General features: G+C 43.8%; 1 protein-coding gene across 1 annotated transcript in view; it reads left to right on the top strand.

The window, feature by feature from the left end:
* The first annotated feature begins 5,133 nt into the window (after positions 1 to 5,133).
* Positions 5,134 to 13,958, top strand: part of LOC110302441 (F-box/WD repeat-containing protein 15-like) — a 33,301-nt gene continuing 24,476 nt past the window's right edge. Inside the window, exons 1-4 of the mRNA XM_085828298.1 lie at positions 5,134 to 5,293; positions 6,141 to 6,178; positions 6,370 to 6,533; positions 7,630 to 7,748. Of these exons, the coding sequence (XP_085684424.1) occupies positions 5,204 to 5,293; positions 6,141 to 6,178; positions 6,370 to 6,533; positions 7,630 to 7,748 (411 nt within the window). The 5' untranslated portion in view covers positions 5,134 to 5,203. The remainder of the gene's footprint in view (positions 5,294 to 6,140; positions 6,179 to 6,369; positions 6,534 to 7,629; positions 7,749 to 13,958) is intronic.

The following is a 13,958-nucleotide window of genomic DNA, read 5'->3' as shown; positions in this document are numbered from 1 at the left end:
ACAGAGCTAAACAAAGAATTCTCAACTGAGGAATACTGAATGGCTGAGAAGCACCTGAAAAAAACCTTAATCACCCGGGAAATGCAAGTCAAAACAACCCTGAGATTCCACCTTACACCAGACAGAATGGCTAAGATCAAAACCTCAGGTGACAGCAGATGCTGGTGAGGATGTGGAGAAAGAGGAACACTTCTTTATTGCTGGTGGGATTGTAAGCTGATACAACCACTCTGGAAATCAATTTGGCGGTTCAGTTTGGAAAATTGGACATAGTACTACAGCAAGATCCAGCAATACCACTCCTGGGCAAATTCCCAGAAGATGTTCTAACTTGTAATAATGACACATGCTACATTATATTCATATCAGCCTTATTTATAATAGCCACATGCTGAAAAAAAAAACCCAGATGTCCCTCAACAGAGGAATGGATACAGAAGGCGTGGTATATTTACACAATAGAGTAATACTCAGCTATTAAAAACAATGAATTTATGAAATTCTTAGGCAAATGGATGGATCTGGAGTATATCATCCTGAGTGAGGTAACCCAATCATAAAAGAACACAAATGATATGCTCTTACTGATAAGTGAATATTAGCCCAGAAACTTAGAATACCCGATACAATTTGCAAAACTCATGAGACTCAAGAAGAAGGAAGACCAAGGTGTGGATAGCACTTGGGAGGCAGAGGCAGGAGAATTTCTGAGTTCGAGGCCAGCCTGGTCTACAGAGTGAGTTCCAGGACAGCCTGGGCTACACAGAGAAGCCCTGTCTTGGAAAACCAAAAACCAAAAACAAAAAAAAAAAACCCAAAAAGTGAAAAAATAAATCTAAAAAAAGAAAGAATATTGTCAAATTGAAGACTTAGATATGTAGCAAAACTCTCAATGTTTTTCATCATGAATACATCGTGTGATATAGTGAAGACTCAACTTACACACTCAAAGATTTATTGGTTACAATATAATAAGTCCTGAAAACCTATCTTTTTTTGATCAAATGGCATGAATTATCTTTACAAAGGTTTAATCAGCTTACAATAGAGAGGCCCTAATTGTAGAAGGGTTCCCTATATAGTTTGGTATAGGGACACTGAGTCCCAGCAAGGACCCAGGTCCTCTGGCTCCCAGTTTCTGTCCTTCCATTACCACCTTCCACATCACGAGGGGCCAGTGTGTAACTTACAGCTTCTGCTCTCTTCCTTTCCCCTTCTCCTCATCTTCCAAGAACCCTGTGTGGAGTGGATCCCCCAGCAGGCCTGGCCTCTGGGCATGGGGAGCCAGTCAGAAACCAGGATTGTGGAAGCCAGGATGATTGAAGCCAATACTTGCTCTGGCAGGAACCACGGCTTTGCACAGAAATCCTGCTAGACACCTATGGGTTGGTGTGAGAGGGAGCATAGTAGGTGCTCAGGTTGTTGCACCATTCGCCCTTCCTGGTGCTTTCCACCCTTCTCGGTATTGCAGAGCTGACCTTGATGACAGGAAGACTTTCCTACCCTGGAGCTTACAGAAAAATTGAAAGTCTGGCCAGGGCTGGAGAGATGACTTGGCTGTTAAGAGCACTGGCTGTAGACCAGGCTGGCCTCAAAGTCAGAGATGCACCTGACTCTGCCTCCAAAGTGCTGAATTAATGGTGTGTGCCTGCCTCCCTGCCTAGTTTTGACTATATAAATACTTAGGTTTAATGAAATAATCGGTGCTAATATTTCCATTTGCCTTATGTCATGACCCACAGTGTGCTGGGCCCTCCCACATCAATCACTACTTAAGGAAAAGCCCTACCGGATTGCTTACAGTCTGATCACTTAGAGACATTTTCTTCATTCAGATTCCCTTCTCTCAGATGACTCTAGCTTGTGTCACGTTGATATAAATCTATGCAGGACAAGGTCTAATGTGGTTACAGTCAGATGGTGTTCTTGGCTGCAGTCATCCTCAGAGCCTCCTATATTCTGTCCACTGACTGGGCTGCAGGATCTGAGATTCTCCTTCATCCTTCTTCCTCCATCTCTGTAAGGGTGACTTGAGCCTTTGCTGTCTCTTTATGGAACCTCACAGTAGCCAAATGTCTTACTGGAAGTTGAAGATTGTGATGGGGTTGTGATTACAAGTTTCCCAAACCAACTTGGTAATTCACTGAAGCCTGTTATTAAGAGCTACAGACATCTTGCCATACCCAGCATGGTCTCACCTGTTTGCAGCAGACAGTGGTTAAGAGGCTGGATGTACTATTGCTCTGTCCTTCGTTAATGTTGTTAACATGGTATTATAGCATTTCCAACCACTGTGAACATGCAAATCTGTCTCTATTCAGTAACTGCAGTGGCCAGTCATGGTGGCCTGTTCTAAAAATATATCTATGTCCCAATCTCTGGAATGTGTATTGCCTTAATTGACAAAGGTGTGAATGTCATTTAATATGATAAAATATATGACTAGGTGGGACTGTGGAAATGGCTCAATAATTAAGAGCACATATGGCTTCTACAGAAGACTCAGGTTCTGTTCCCAGAACCTCCTGGGACATCTCACAACTGCCTGCAACTCTAGCACCAGGAAGATCTGACATCTTGACCTTTGTGGGTACCTGCGCTCAAGTTCACAAACACACTCTCATTACATAATTAAAAAAATTAATCAAGGTTGTCACTGCATTATCAATCTCAAATGAGGAGCTCATCTTAGTTTACCCAGATGTGCTCTGATTACATTTACAGGTGACTTGAAAAAAGAAAGATATCCCAGCTGGGTGATGGTGGCAGTATTTGCCTTTCATCTCAGCACTCTGGAGGTAGAAGCATCCAGATCTCTGAGGTGGAGGTCATTCTGGCCTACAGAGTGAGTTCTATGACAGCCAGGGCTACACAGAGAAACCCTGTCTCAAAATCAAACAAAATAAAGTAAAAGTCATTTTAGCATGATGGGACACACCTTTAATTCCAGCACTCAGCAGCAGGCAGAGGCAGGTGGATCATGTCCAGCCTTGTCTACATAGTGAGCCTAGGTCACCAGAGCTATGTAGTGAGATACAACAAAGCAGAGAAGGATGTATACCGGGATGAGATCATGACTGGTGGCAGGGACAAAGAATGGAGTGATGCTTCTCAAGTCCAGGGATGCCAGGGCAGCTGCTGGCAACTGGCAGAGACAAGGCGTGGATTGTCTTCTAGTGCCTCTGCAGAGAACAGGGCCCTGACAATGTTAGATAAGCAATGTCTAAACCTCGGACAGAGAGTGTTTTTCCCACCTCCCCCATCTCATTTACACTCACTTGTTCATATGCCTCAGGAAGTTACTGCAACAACCATCTTAAGATCACACCTTGAGGTGAATATCAGAGCCTCAGAAAATGTTCTTCAGCTCATCTCTCTACTGTTTACATAATGGTCTCTTTCCCAGATCACCATTATTGAAAAAGTGGTTTAACAAGAAGGATCTGTTTATAGGTTGGAGAGATGGATCCGTGGTTAAGAGCACTGGCTGCTTTTCCAGAGGACCTGGGTTTGATTTTCAGCACCCACGTGGGGGCACACAACTGTCTGCAACCTCAGTACCAGGAGGTCAAATGCCCTCTCCTGGCTTTGCAGGCAAGAAATTTCATGTTTGAGGCCAGCCTAAACTCCACTGTGAATTCCAGGCCAGGCTGGATCATAGGATGATCTCTCATTCAATCACACACACCCCCACACACCCACATACACCCCTTAATCAATTACACATTGTAAAACTAATCAGATCTCCATCATGAATGGATAATATCCATTGTTTATGTTTCTAGGGTAGCAAAGCCTCATGTCTGTTATAAGGAGTTACAACAGCTCTACATTTGAACATCTAAATCAGTCACTCAGAGAAAGAAGCCAGGGCCATCCTTTGGCTCAGCAAACAGAAAGGTCAAAGCCAGGCATTGCGGCTCACATCTTTCATCCCAGCACTTGGGAGGCAGAGGTAGACAGTCTCTAAGTTGGGGGCCTGGATTATATATCAAGATCCATTCTAGTCAGTCAGGGCTAGAGAGTGAGACCCTGTCTCAAACTCAAATAAAGAAAAGAAAAAAGAAAAAGAAAGAAAGAAAGAAAGAAAGAAAGAAAGAAAGAAAGAAAACTGAGCAATTATAGCACAAGGAGGCCTCTGGTTTGGTTTTGCTGACTGCTTCACATTCTAACCTCAAGGTTTGTGGCAGAAAAGACAGTTGTGGGGTCTGCAGTCCTCAAATCTATTTTCAGTCTGAATCAGTAGACAGCATAGTTTAAAAACTGTGGCTGTGTATTCATTTTGTATGTCTAAGTATGTATACATGCATATGTCCATGGTGTATGTCTGAGTGCACTCTATCGTAGTGCTGGGTTCCTTGAATTATTGTCTTAAAGGACAAAGTAGCAAAGTTACCAAAGGTCCAGGACCTAAGCTCTACCCGTGGATGCACACGAGAAGGTAATTTTAGAATGAAAATACATTTTGATTTCTACTTAGGAATATAAACAGCATGAGTGAAATCAGCATGACACTTTCACTCTTTTTTGAAAACAAAGTCTCATTCTTTAGCCTAGGCTGGCCTGGAAATCATGTGCTGTACATGTAAAAGTGCCTGTATGCATGAGTGCACATGCCTGTGTGTGCCCAGAGACCAGCAGAAAATGTCAGTTGTCCTTTCTGATTGTCTCTTCCTACTAGAACGCTGAGTACACAAGCACATGATCTCAGAGGCTGTGCAGGCACAGAGAGGTGGGCCCTGCTGATGTAACTCAGGTCTCAAGGTAGACATGAACATGGAAAGCAGAGCCCCTACACCAGGAATTTGGAGAAACCTAATGGACTTCACATAAGCAATTGGACCTGTTGACAATTAGTGTGTTACTCCGGATTTTCTAGAAAGTTCTGACAAGTATATCATCAATCAGGGCTGCTCCAGATCGTGTGCTTTTGGTCTCCACAGTGCCAGGAAGGGGTTGTTGAGCTCATCTATGCAATGAAAATCACTGGAGTGAGTTAAGGTGTGAGCACCCTCAGCTGAGTGTTTCTGGTTCCAGTGAGTGGGAGTGGGGAGTCAGGCTGAGTCTACACAGCTGCAGCTTGCTCCAGTCAAAGACTGATGAGCTGTGGTCGGCAATCCTGTGAAATCTTTGGCCAAGCCTTTAAAATCAGAGCAAGCTGGGGAGGAGAAAGAAGAGTCGGTGTGGACTTAGGCCACTGAAGATGGAGATTCATTTGCCTAGTCTACCGTTGATGAAAATCTTCTCCTATCTGGATGCCTACAGTTTGCTACAGGCTGCCCAAGTGAACAAGGTAAAAGCTCCTTGGCTGAACTCCTCCATTTGGTGCACCCTACATGAGACCTCTTTGGCCTTTCCCACTCATTCTTGGAGTCTCGGCTACTCCAGCACCACACTCACATAGCCTGTCTTCCTTCTGCCTGCCTTCCTTCCTTCCTTCCTTCCTTCCTTCCTTCCTTCCTTCCTTCCTTCCTTCCTTCCTTCCTTCCTTCCTTCCTCCCTCCCTCCCTCCCTCCCTTCCCTCCCTCCCTCCCTCCCTCCCTCCTTAAACTTAACTTATTCAGACCTGTCTACTCAGCTCTGACACATTAGTGTCTTGGAGACTCCGCTGCTTCTCTTTACCAACAGGAGCTCCATCCTACAGAATAGCAAACAGATAATCTACGGCCCACGAGCTAGCATTATCCACTGTGAAGACCTCAAATCCAGTTAAATGAGGCAGGAGTGGTTGTGCAGGACTATCATTGAAGCACTTGGGAGGTGGAAGAAAGATGATCAGGATTTTGGGTCAGACTCAATCACATGAATTTAAAACCAACCCAGGATACTAGACACCCTATCTCAGAACACTTAACCACCGATACCAAAATTTTGCTAAACGAAAAGAACTAGCTGCAGTGTGGATACGTGCTCTGATATATGGCACCCTTGAGACTCCATGTCAGAACTTTGAGACTGGCCCTTCTTCCTCTGAGCCCTCATAAGGTGACTTGTGTTTGCTGGGGTAGGTCTCTCCATGATGCCTAGGCCTGGAGAGGTTCAGACTGTATTTGATTAACCTTTGTAGGCCCAGCAGAGAACAAATTAAGACCAGGAAAGGGAGGCAATTGTTGGTTTAAGGATTCTTTTCTGTCCCATAGAACTGGAATGAACTTGCAAGCAGTGATGTCCTGTGGAGGTAAGGAGAGGGGCAGGGTGGGATGGGAAGAGGGGACAAGATGGTGCAGAGAGAGAAGAGGCCTTCTGATTCTGGACCTGGACCTCTGCTGCGTGAGGATGGTTAGTGAATAAAAGTTTGCTCACTGTAACCATGGCTCTACCGTGAGGTGACTGGGGTCAGCCTGATGGGAATGCAACTGTGTATTGCAGGAAGTTGTGTCAGAAGAGATGGCACTACTGTGACATGATCATCCTACTGCTCCATGACAAAGAGACATGGAAGCAGTTCTTCGTTTACCGAACATGGCAAGAACACGCCAAGACCCGGGCAAAGCCAGAAGATTTCACTTACAAGGAAATTCCTGTGGAGTTTGGTATGAGCTTGGGTACTCTAGAAGAGAACTTGGTTTTTCCCAGTCTGTGCAGTCCTGCATTCTCATTTGATAAGAGGAAGGGAATTGTAATTTAACAGGATGGGCCTGCTGTGCTAGGCTAGCCATGGAGCTAATCTGTGATCTGCTGAGTGGTTTCTCAACATCTTAACACCAGCCCTATTGTTCCCTTTCCCTGAATACTTTGTACCCTTCCCAGAGTGTAGAGAGAATTTACTGGGGAATTTACCAAATAGGCGTTTGTATTGATCTTTTTCAAAAAACTTCCTCAGAACAGTTTTCTGATGGAGAGATACTTTTAAATTTTTAACATTTATTATTTTTAGTGTGTGTGTATGTGATGTGTGTACATGGCACAGTGTGTGTGTGTGTGTGTGTGTGTGTGTTTGTGTGTGTGTGTGTGTAGCAGAAGACAACTATGTAGATTCAGTTCTCCAGATGGGAAGAATCTTATCTTTTCTGTTTGTTTTGAGATAAGCCCTCACAATATAGCTGTGGCTAGCCTAGAATTTACTCCGTAGATTAGGCTGTCTTCAAACTCAAGGTCTGCTGCTTGCCTCCCTTTGACTGGTACATCTTTACACCTGCGTTTTTCTTTTTTCTTTTTCTTTTTCTCTTTCTTTCTTTCTTTCTTTCTTTCTTTCTTTCTTTCTTTCTTTCTTTCTTTCTTTCTTTCTTTCTTTCTTTCTTCTTTCTCTCTTAAGACAGGTTCTCATGTACCACAGGCTGACCTCAAACCCTTCACATAACAAACACCAATGACCTTGAACTTAAGATCCTTCTGCCTCCACATGAGGTTATGGTTTATAGGCCTCTAGGAACAGAATGAAGCCCTCTGCCCAGGGAGTCACAGTCCCAGCCCCCAGTACCCATTTTGTATCTATAGGAACAGGTTAAAAAAATAAATGTACCTGAACCAGTGCCCAGCCTACAGTGTGCTTGGCTGCCTCTCACTTCATCCTTTCCACAGCTTTTATCCAAGCCTTCTTCATGGCAGAGGGAATCGAAACCTACCTCCTTCAGTTAGAGTTGTCCCTCAACTGTCTGGTGTCCACATAGTGTTGGGGTTTCCTTGCAGGAATTTGGGCATATGCATGTTATATCTCAGGGCGTGGCTTAACAAGGAATGGACAAGGGACGTCAGTTATCTGTATGTTGACTTCCATGACCAAGATTTCCACCTGGGATATTCATGAGGTGAGTTTGGCCAGTGAGTAGCAAAAGTTATCCTCATATGAATTTTAATTTTATGTTTTTGTTGTTGGTGATGATGAGACAGGATCCCCCTGTACAGACCTGGCTGTCCCAGAAATCCCCATATAGATCCACCTACATTGGCTTATGTGCTCGGGTCAAAGTGTTGCAACACCACACCTGATTTTCCCCTCTTTTTATTTTTATTTTCTATTTTTAGATTTAATTGTTTTCTATGTATGAGTGTTTTCTGTGCATATATATATGTGTGTAATCCATGTGTGTCTGCTGCCTGTGGAGGTCACAAGAGGATGTCAAATTCCTTAAAAACTGTAGTTGCAGATGATTGTAAGTTGTGGGCACTGAACTTAGGTCTTCTTCTAAGCCATCTCTGCAGGGACTGTCAGTGTTTCAAAGTTTTCATCCTAGAGATTGTTCTCATACAAGGTTGGGTTTACTCCTAGCTATTTTTAAAAAGATATATATATTTTTATATTATATATATGTGTGCCTGTGTTAGTTTGTTTGGTGCTGGCTAGCAGAGGCCAGAGGCTGTGAAATGTTGTGTAGGCTTTGGGAAGCCAACTAGGGTCCTCTGCAAGAGCATTAATTGTTCTGAACTGCTGAACCATCAGGGTTTGTTTGTTGTTGTTTTTCTGGTTTGAAACAGGGTTTCACTTTGTAAGAGCCTTGAGGGAAACTTGCTCTGTAGACCAGGCTGGCCTCGAATTCTGAGATCTGCTAACTTCTTCCTGCTGTAATCAAAAGAGCACACCATGCCCACAGGCCCCTTCAGGGTGGTGGTCCAGGCTGCTGTCAATGGGAAGGCTTCCCTCATCCTTCTTCACTTTGGTTAGTGCTGCATGGAACGGGCACTGATTTTTTTCCGTGTTATTTCTGTAGCCTGCCAATGTGCTGGAAGTTTATCAGTTCTCAGACTTTTCCAGAGGGTCTCTACGTACAGGCTCATAGTGTCTGCAAATGAGGAAACTCTGGCTTCTCTTCCTTATTGGCATCACTTTTGTTTGCTTCTCCTGTTTTATTGTTCTAGTAAAACAATACCATATTGAATGAGAGTAGAAAGTGTGGATATGCTGGTCTTGTTCCTGATTTTGCTGGAAATGCTTTTTTTTTTAAAATGGTATTTGAGGGGGTACTGTAAAGAAACTGCCAACATCACTGTTCCATGATATGATTAAGGTTTTTTATTGTAGATATGAATGTCCAGAGGCATCTAGAAGAGTCTAGAGCAAACAGAAATAAGTAGACTGTGTTGTGTTTTTAAAAAGACCAAGATATATTTTGTAGAGCAAAGTATGGTGAGGTGGGAGGGGTGCCTCAGTGGGCAGGCCCATGCTGAGGTAAGAGACAGATGATGGGTATAGTGCAGAATAGAGTTTATTTAGGGAATGGGATGTAGAGACAGAGAAAGATGGAGAGAGAGAGAAAGGGAGAAAGAGAGAGAGAGAGAGAGAGAGAGAGAGAGAGAGAGAGAGAGAGAGAGAGAAGAGAAAAGGCCAGTCAGAAAATGTGGAGAGACTGGGAAGTGGGGAAGAGGAAAGTGGGACAAAGGGGTTAGGAAGGGAAAAGAGTCAAACCAAAGGGGCAGAGAGAGCAAGGAGGGGCCAAACTGCCCCTTCTATAGCAGCCAGGCCTACCTGGCTGTTGCCAGGTAACTGTTGGGTGCAGCCTAGAAGGAATGTTAATATCTTCCATTTTGTTTTAATTTAAAAAGGAGAAACCTAAGAAAATGGGGTTGAGGTATCGGTCCAGTCTTAGGAGACTCCGATGTATCCTTGCTGTCCAGGATCTGTGAGGCCATCTGTGGGTAGGAAGGAGCAGGTCCAGTAGAAACATCTGTCTCCGTGTCTCTGTGTCTCTGTGTCTGTAGGCAGTAGCACATTTGTGGGTCGCTTCTCTGGAGCTGTGCTGGATGTAGATTTTGAGTAAACTTGGATTTAGCAAGGTGCTGGAACGCTTAATGTATATTTGAGGAAGACAATAAAGTCATGTGCTTTTGGGAGAAAAAGACATGTTCTCAGGTGTACATTAGAAACCCTTAGGTCTTGGTGGTTGGGGTGAGAGGAGTCCCAATCCCAGGGAACAGAGAGGAATCCAACCCTCTGGAATGGACAACAGGTAGGAACAGAGGCTATTGATTGGCAGGTGTACTTATCTTTATGGATTCTGTTTGGTCCCTGAGAGGTGAATTTGAGTGGGTTTCCTGGAGCTTATAAGTTTACAAATGAGATAAATTTGTTAACAGCATAAGCACTCTTTAAGAAGAGTTTAAAGAAGACAGAAACCTTTCTTGGATCAGAAAGAGAAAGCAAGGCTTTTCTGGGAGGCTGAGTACACACACACACACACACACACACACATACACACATATGCACATACATACACACACGAACATATATATATATGTATATACACATATATACATATACATATAAATTTAGTATAATGTGAAACATTTTAACTTTACATTTAAAAGACAAAGTAAATGAAACCTGAAAATTTGACCATGTGAATATGATAGTTTAGTATGAGAAACACCTGGTATCCGTAGTTAAGAATGAGAGAGAAAATGTATGGGGTCATGGCAATACCAGAGTCAGGGCAGCTGGTGAGAGCTGAAGTAATTTTACATGACAGGGTCAGTGGGGAAGCTGTAAGTGGCAATTGTGAGTTAATTCCAGGGGGTACACATAGCCAGCAATCTTTAAAGTGGCCAGGTTGTGTGACATTAAGGAGTTGGTAGGCCGAGGTCAGGATCTGAAGCAGAAGAAAAAAATATTGCAAGTTAGTGTTATTTATGAGGGGGGGGGTGTGGAGGAAGTAATGACCTTGGAGGAGGGTAAGAATGCTCTGTGGTGGGCAAGACAAGTCTAGGCCCCTAAGGGCCACAGCTCTGGTTATCTTGTCAGCTCAGTTGTTTCCCTTGGAGACAATAGAGCCATCCATCTGGTGGTACCTGCAGTGGGCAATTCCATCTTGACTCTGGCAGAGGTAGTCTGGCCATCAGGCCCAGAAGATGAGAGGCTTTTTCCTGTGGGGGAAGGACGTGGGAGAAATGACTCACTTGTTGTAGTCAATATTAGACATTTAACTCCCTGGGTATCCTCTGTTTGTCCACAGTGTAGGCCAAGCCCTGGCATCAGGCATGGCAATGGAGCAGTGATTCTCAGTTGTTGTCATACCACAATCTAGGCAGTCTTGTCACTCTGCCCATATCACTTGGAGATATTGGGCAGTGTGGGGTTCACTGTCAGGATTTAGGAGTTTCTGTCTATTATACTAAGCTAAAACATTCAACATTACATTTAGCAGATTTCTGACAAGATTGAAAGCTACTATCTATTAAGTATATCTGAGTTAGACAATCTGTGTTCCTTTGTTGTAGAATGTATCTAGTAAGTAAAGAGAGTACATTGCAACATTATGATGGTAGCAAAAACAAGGCTAAAGTTACCTTTTGGCAGATGGGAATTGGTTTCATAAGTTCCTGAGGAATAATGACTTTTATATGAGAGTCACAAATCCCATAACCCAGCTTGATCTCATTTCTGGATATTTGGAGAGTCTTGGGATCTAACAATTACCACATAATATAGGTTGGCTACAAGTTTGTATGTTAGCATGCTTTCTGTTGCTCTGTTAAAAGGCCATGGCCAAAAATGTAACTTGGAGGAAAGGACTACAAGTTATAGTCCATCAGAGGAGGATAATGCAGAAACTGAAGCAGAGGCAATGGAGGGTTGGTCATTCTTTGTGGCTCATTCTTCATGGCCTCCTCAGTTAGCTTTCTTATACCACCCAGGACCACTAGCCTGGCTGCAGCACTGCCTAGAGTGGACTTAATCCTCCCCTATTGATGATTGATTAGGGAAATACTCTACAGATGTGCTAAGAGACATCCTGCTGCCATGGATGTGTGGGTGATGCCTTCTCTCAATTCACCACATGTGGTAGTAGGGAGAGCTGGCCCTGACCTCATTGGCTGTGGCACTAGGAGAATGGGCCCCCACTACTTGACTGGGCAGCAAAGTGGAGCTGTTTTCTCTTGGGGGGAGGGATGGAGTAATTGACATAACTGTTCTCCACATGCCTCTTTCTCTGATAATGTCTACCAGGATTTGGGGTACCTACCCCAGGAGCCAAACATAAAGAATGTGGTTTGCATTGAGCATAGTTCTCCTGGGACCTTCCTGAGCTATTTGACTTAGGGAAGGAAACAGGGCTAGAGCTGTGGTAGCATTGCTTGACCTGGCTGCAGCACAGCTGTGCAGGTAGATAATCTCTGTTCTCTATGGTTTATGAGTGCTAGGGGTCCATATGATACCCTGGGAGAGGGATGGTGGGGACCCTAACACCAGTGGGAAAGAACACAGGACTGGCCATGCCTGTGGTTCTTGAGAACATTACTCCTGGCTTGTCTCAGTGTTATGACACCAGATTCCCACTGTGCCATCCCTGGTGGTTTATGCAAGAATTTTTTCTCTTGTTTACTCTGGCTCGTGAGATGGCCAGGTGTTGAGCCATTGTAGGAGAACCAGGTGAATGCTGGTACCTCAACCTGTGTTTCTTGATTATCCTTCGTTCTTTCAAGTATTTTTTATTTTAAAGGGTTAAAGAGCCTAATGGAGTGAACAGTAATTCATTCTTGAGATTGGTTGGTTCTATTTGTCTGGGAGACAGTCTTATCCTTTAGTCCTACCTGGCCTGGATCTATGTAGACTAGGCAAGCTTCCACCTCAACAGATCTGCCTGCCTCTGCCTCCTAATTGCTGGGACTAAAGGGTTGACCCAAAATGCCCAACAAAAGGTTTTTAATTTTGTTAGACAGGGTCTCAATGTTTATAATCATTGCCTCCCATAGCAAACTGAAAATGTAACACAGTGAACAAGATGATCTTGGGGTTGAGGTTTTTGGGATTTATGTTTTTTGTTTTTGTTTCTAGGTGGGTTGGAGGAGGATCTTTATGGCAATATCAGGCTGTTCTAGAGATCACTCTGCAGTCCAGGCTGGCCTTGGACTCATGGGGACCCTCCTACCTCTGCCTCCTAAGTGCTAGGCAGGATCCAGTGGTGCATCATCATCGTACCTGGCAGAGGGAGCCAGGAGTGTAGTGCGACCTCAGCCATGTGAGACTGAGTCATGGCTGTATGGTAATGAGGCCTTCAACAGGTTGCCTTTCAAAGGAGTCAAAGTGCAAGTCACATTTTAGTGATAGATTCTTCAAAGAAGAGACTGCATTTGGAACGAAGGAGAGGTTATTAATAATTTTCATGCAAATGGAACTAGGGCTTAGAAATGGCTATATTGATTGCTGCCTCTAATAATTTACTAAATTTAATTATGGTTTGGCTTTTTGTCATTGCTGCTGCTGCTAATAGTGTGTGTGTGTGATTTTTTTTAAAACAACACATTTATTTTATTTGCTCTATCTTCATGTTCACCAGTATGCCCAAAGATGGCATCAGATCCCAGTATACATGGTTGTGAGCCACCATGTGGTTGCTGAAAATTGAACTCAGGACCTCTGTAAGAGCAGACAGTTGCTCTTAAACACTGAGCCATCTCTCATACACCTTGAATTTTTTTTTAAGCAAAAGGAAAGCCTGGAAGAGAACCTGTTTCTCTCATTTGCAATGTGTAAGAACTAATGATAGAGTAACTAGTTATGGAATTGATTCATTGTGAATAGGTTTGTTTCATATGTTATAAAACTTAATTCTCCCAGAAGTGGTAGCCCAAGCCTTTAACTGTAGCACTCAGGAGGCAGAGGCAGGTGAGTTTGAAGTCAGCCTGGTTTCCATAGAGAGTTCCAGGAGAGCCAGAGTATAGAGTGTCCCTGTCTCAAAAACCAAAACCCAACCAAATAAAAACAAAACAAAAACCCAAAACACCCCTATCCCCACTAGAATTGATGAGAGGCCCATGCTCCCTGCTGCACTGTTAGTGAAAGGTGAACTGACTCTGAGCACAGGGCTGCTGAATGTTCTTCATGTGTGTTTGTGGGATTTAGTTCTCCACTCCCATGTGGTTCCTGGGGATTGAACTCCTGTCATCAGGTTTAGTGGTACGTCCCCTTCCCTGCTGAGCCATCTTGGCAGCCATGTTCTTCTCTCTGGTCTGTATAGTGAGTGTGTGCTTGCCTCTGAGCATAATGCATGTGTCCTGTTTCCCTGTCCAGTCCTGTCCCAAAT

Source organism: Mus caroli, unplaced genomic scaffold (assembly GCF_978045245.1).
Source record: "Mus caroli unplaced genomic scaffold, Mus_caroli_1 scaffold_11, whole genome shotgun sequence".
Classification (NCBI taxonomy): domain Eukaryota; kingdom Metazoa; phylum Chordata; class Mammalia; order Rodentia; family Muridae; genus Mus; species Mus caroli.
The sequence above is the reverse complement of the archived record's forward strand: the minus strand, read 5'-3'. Positions and strand labels throughout refer to the sequence as shown.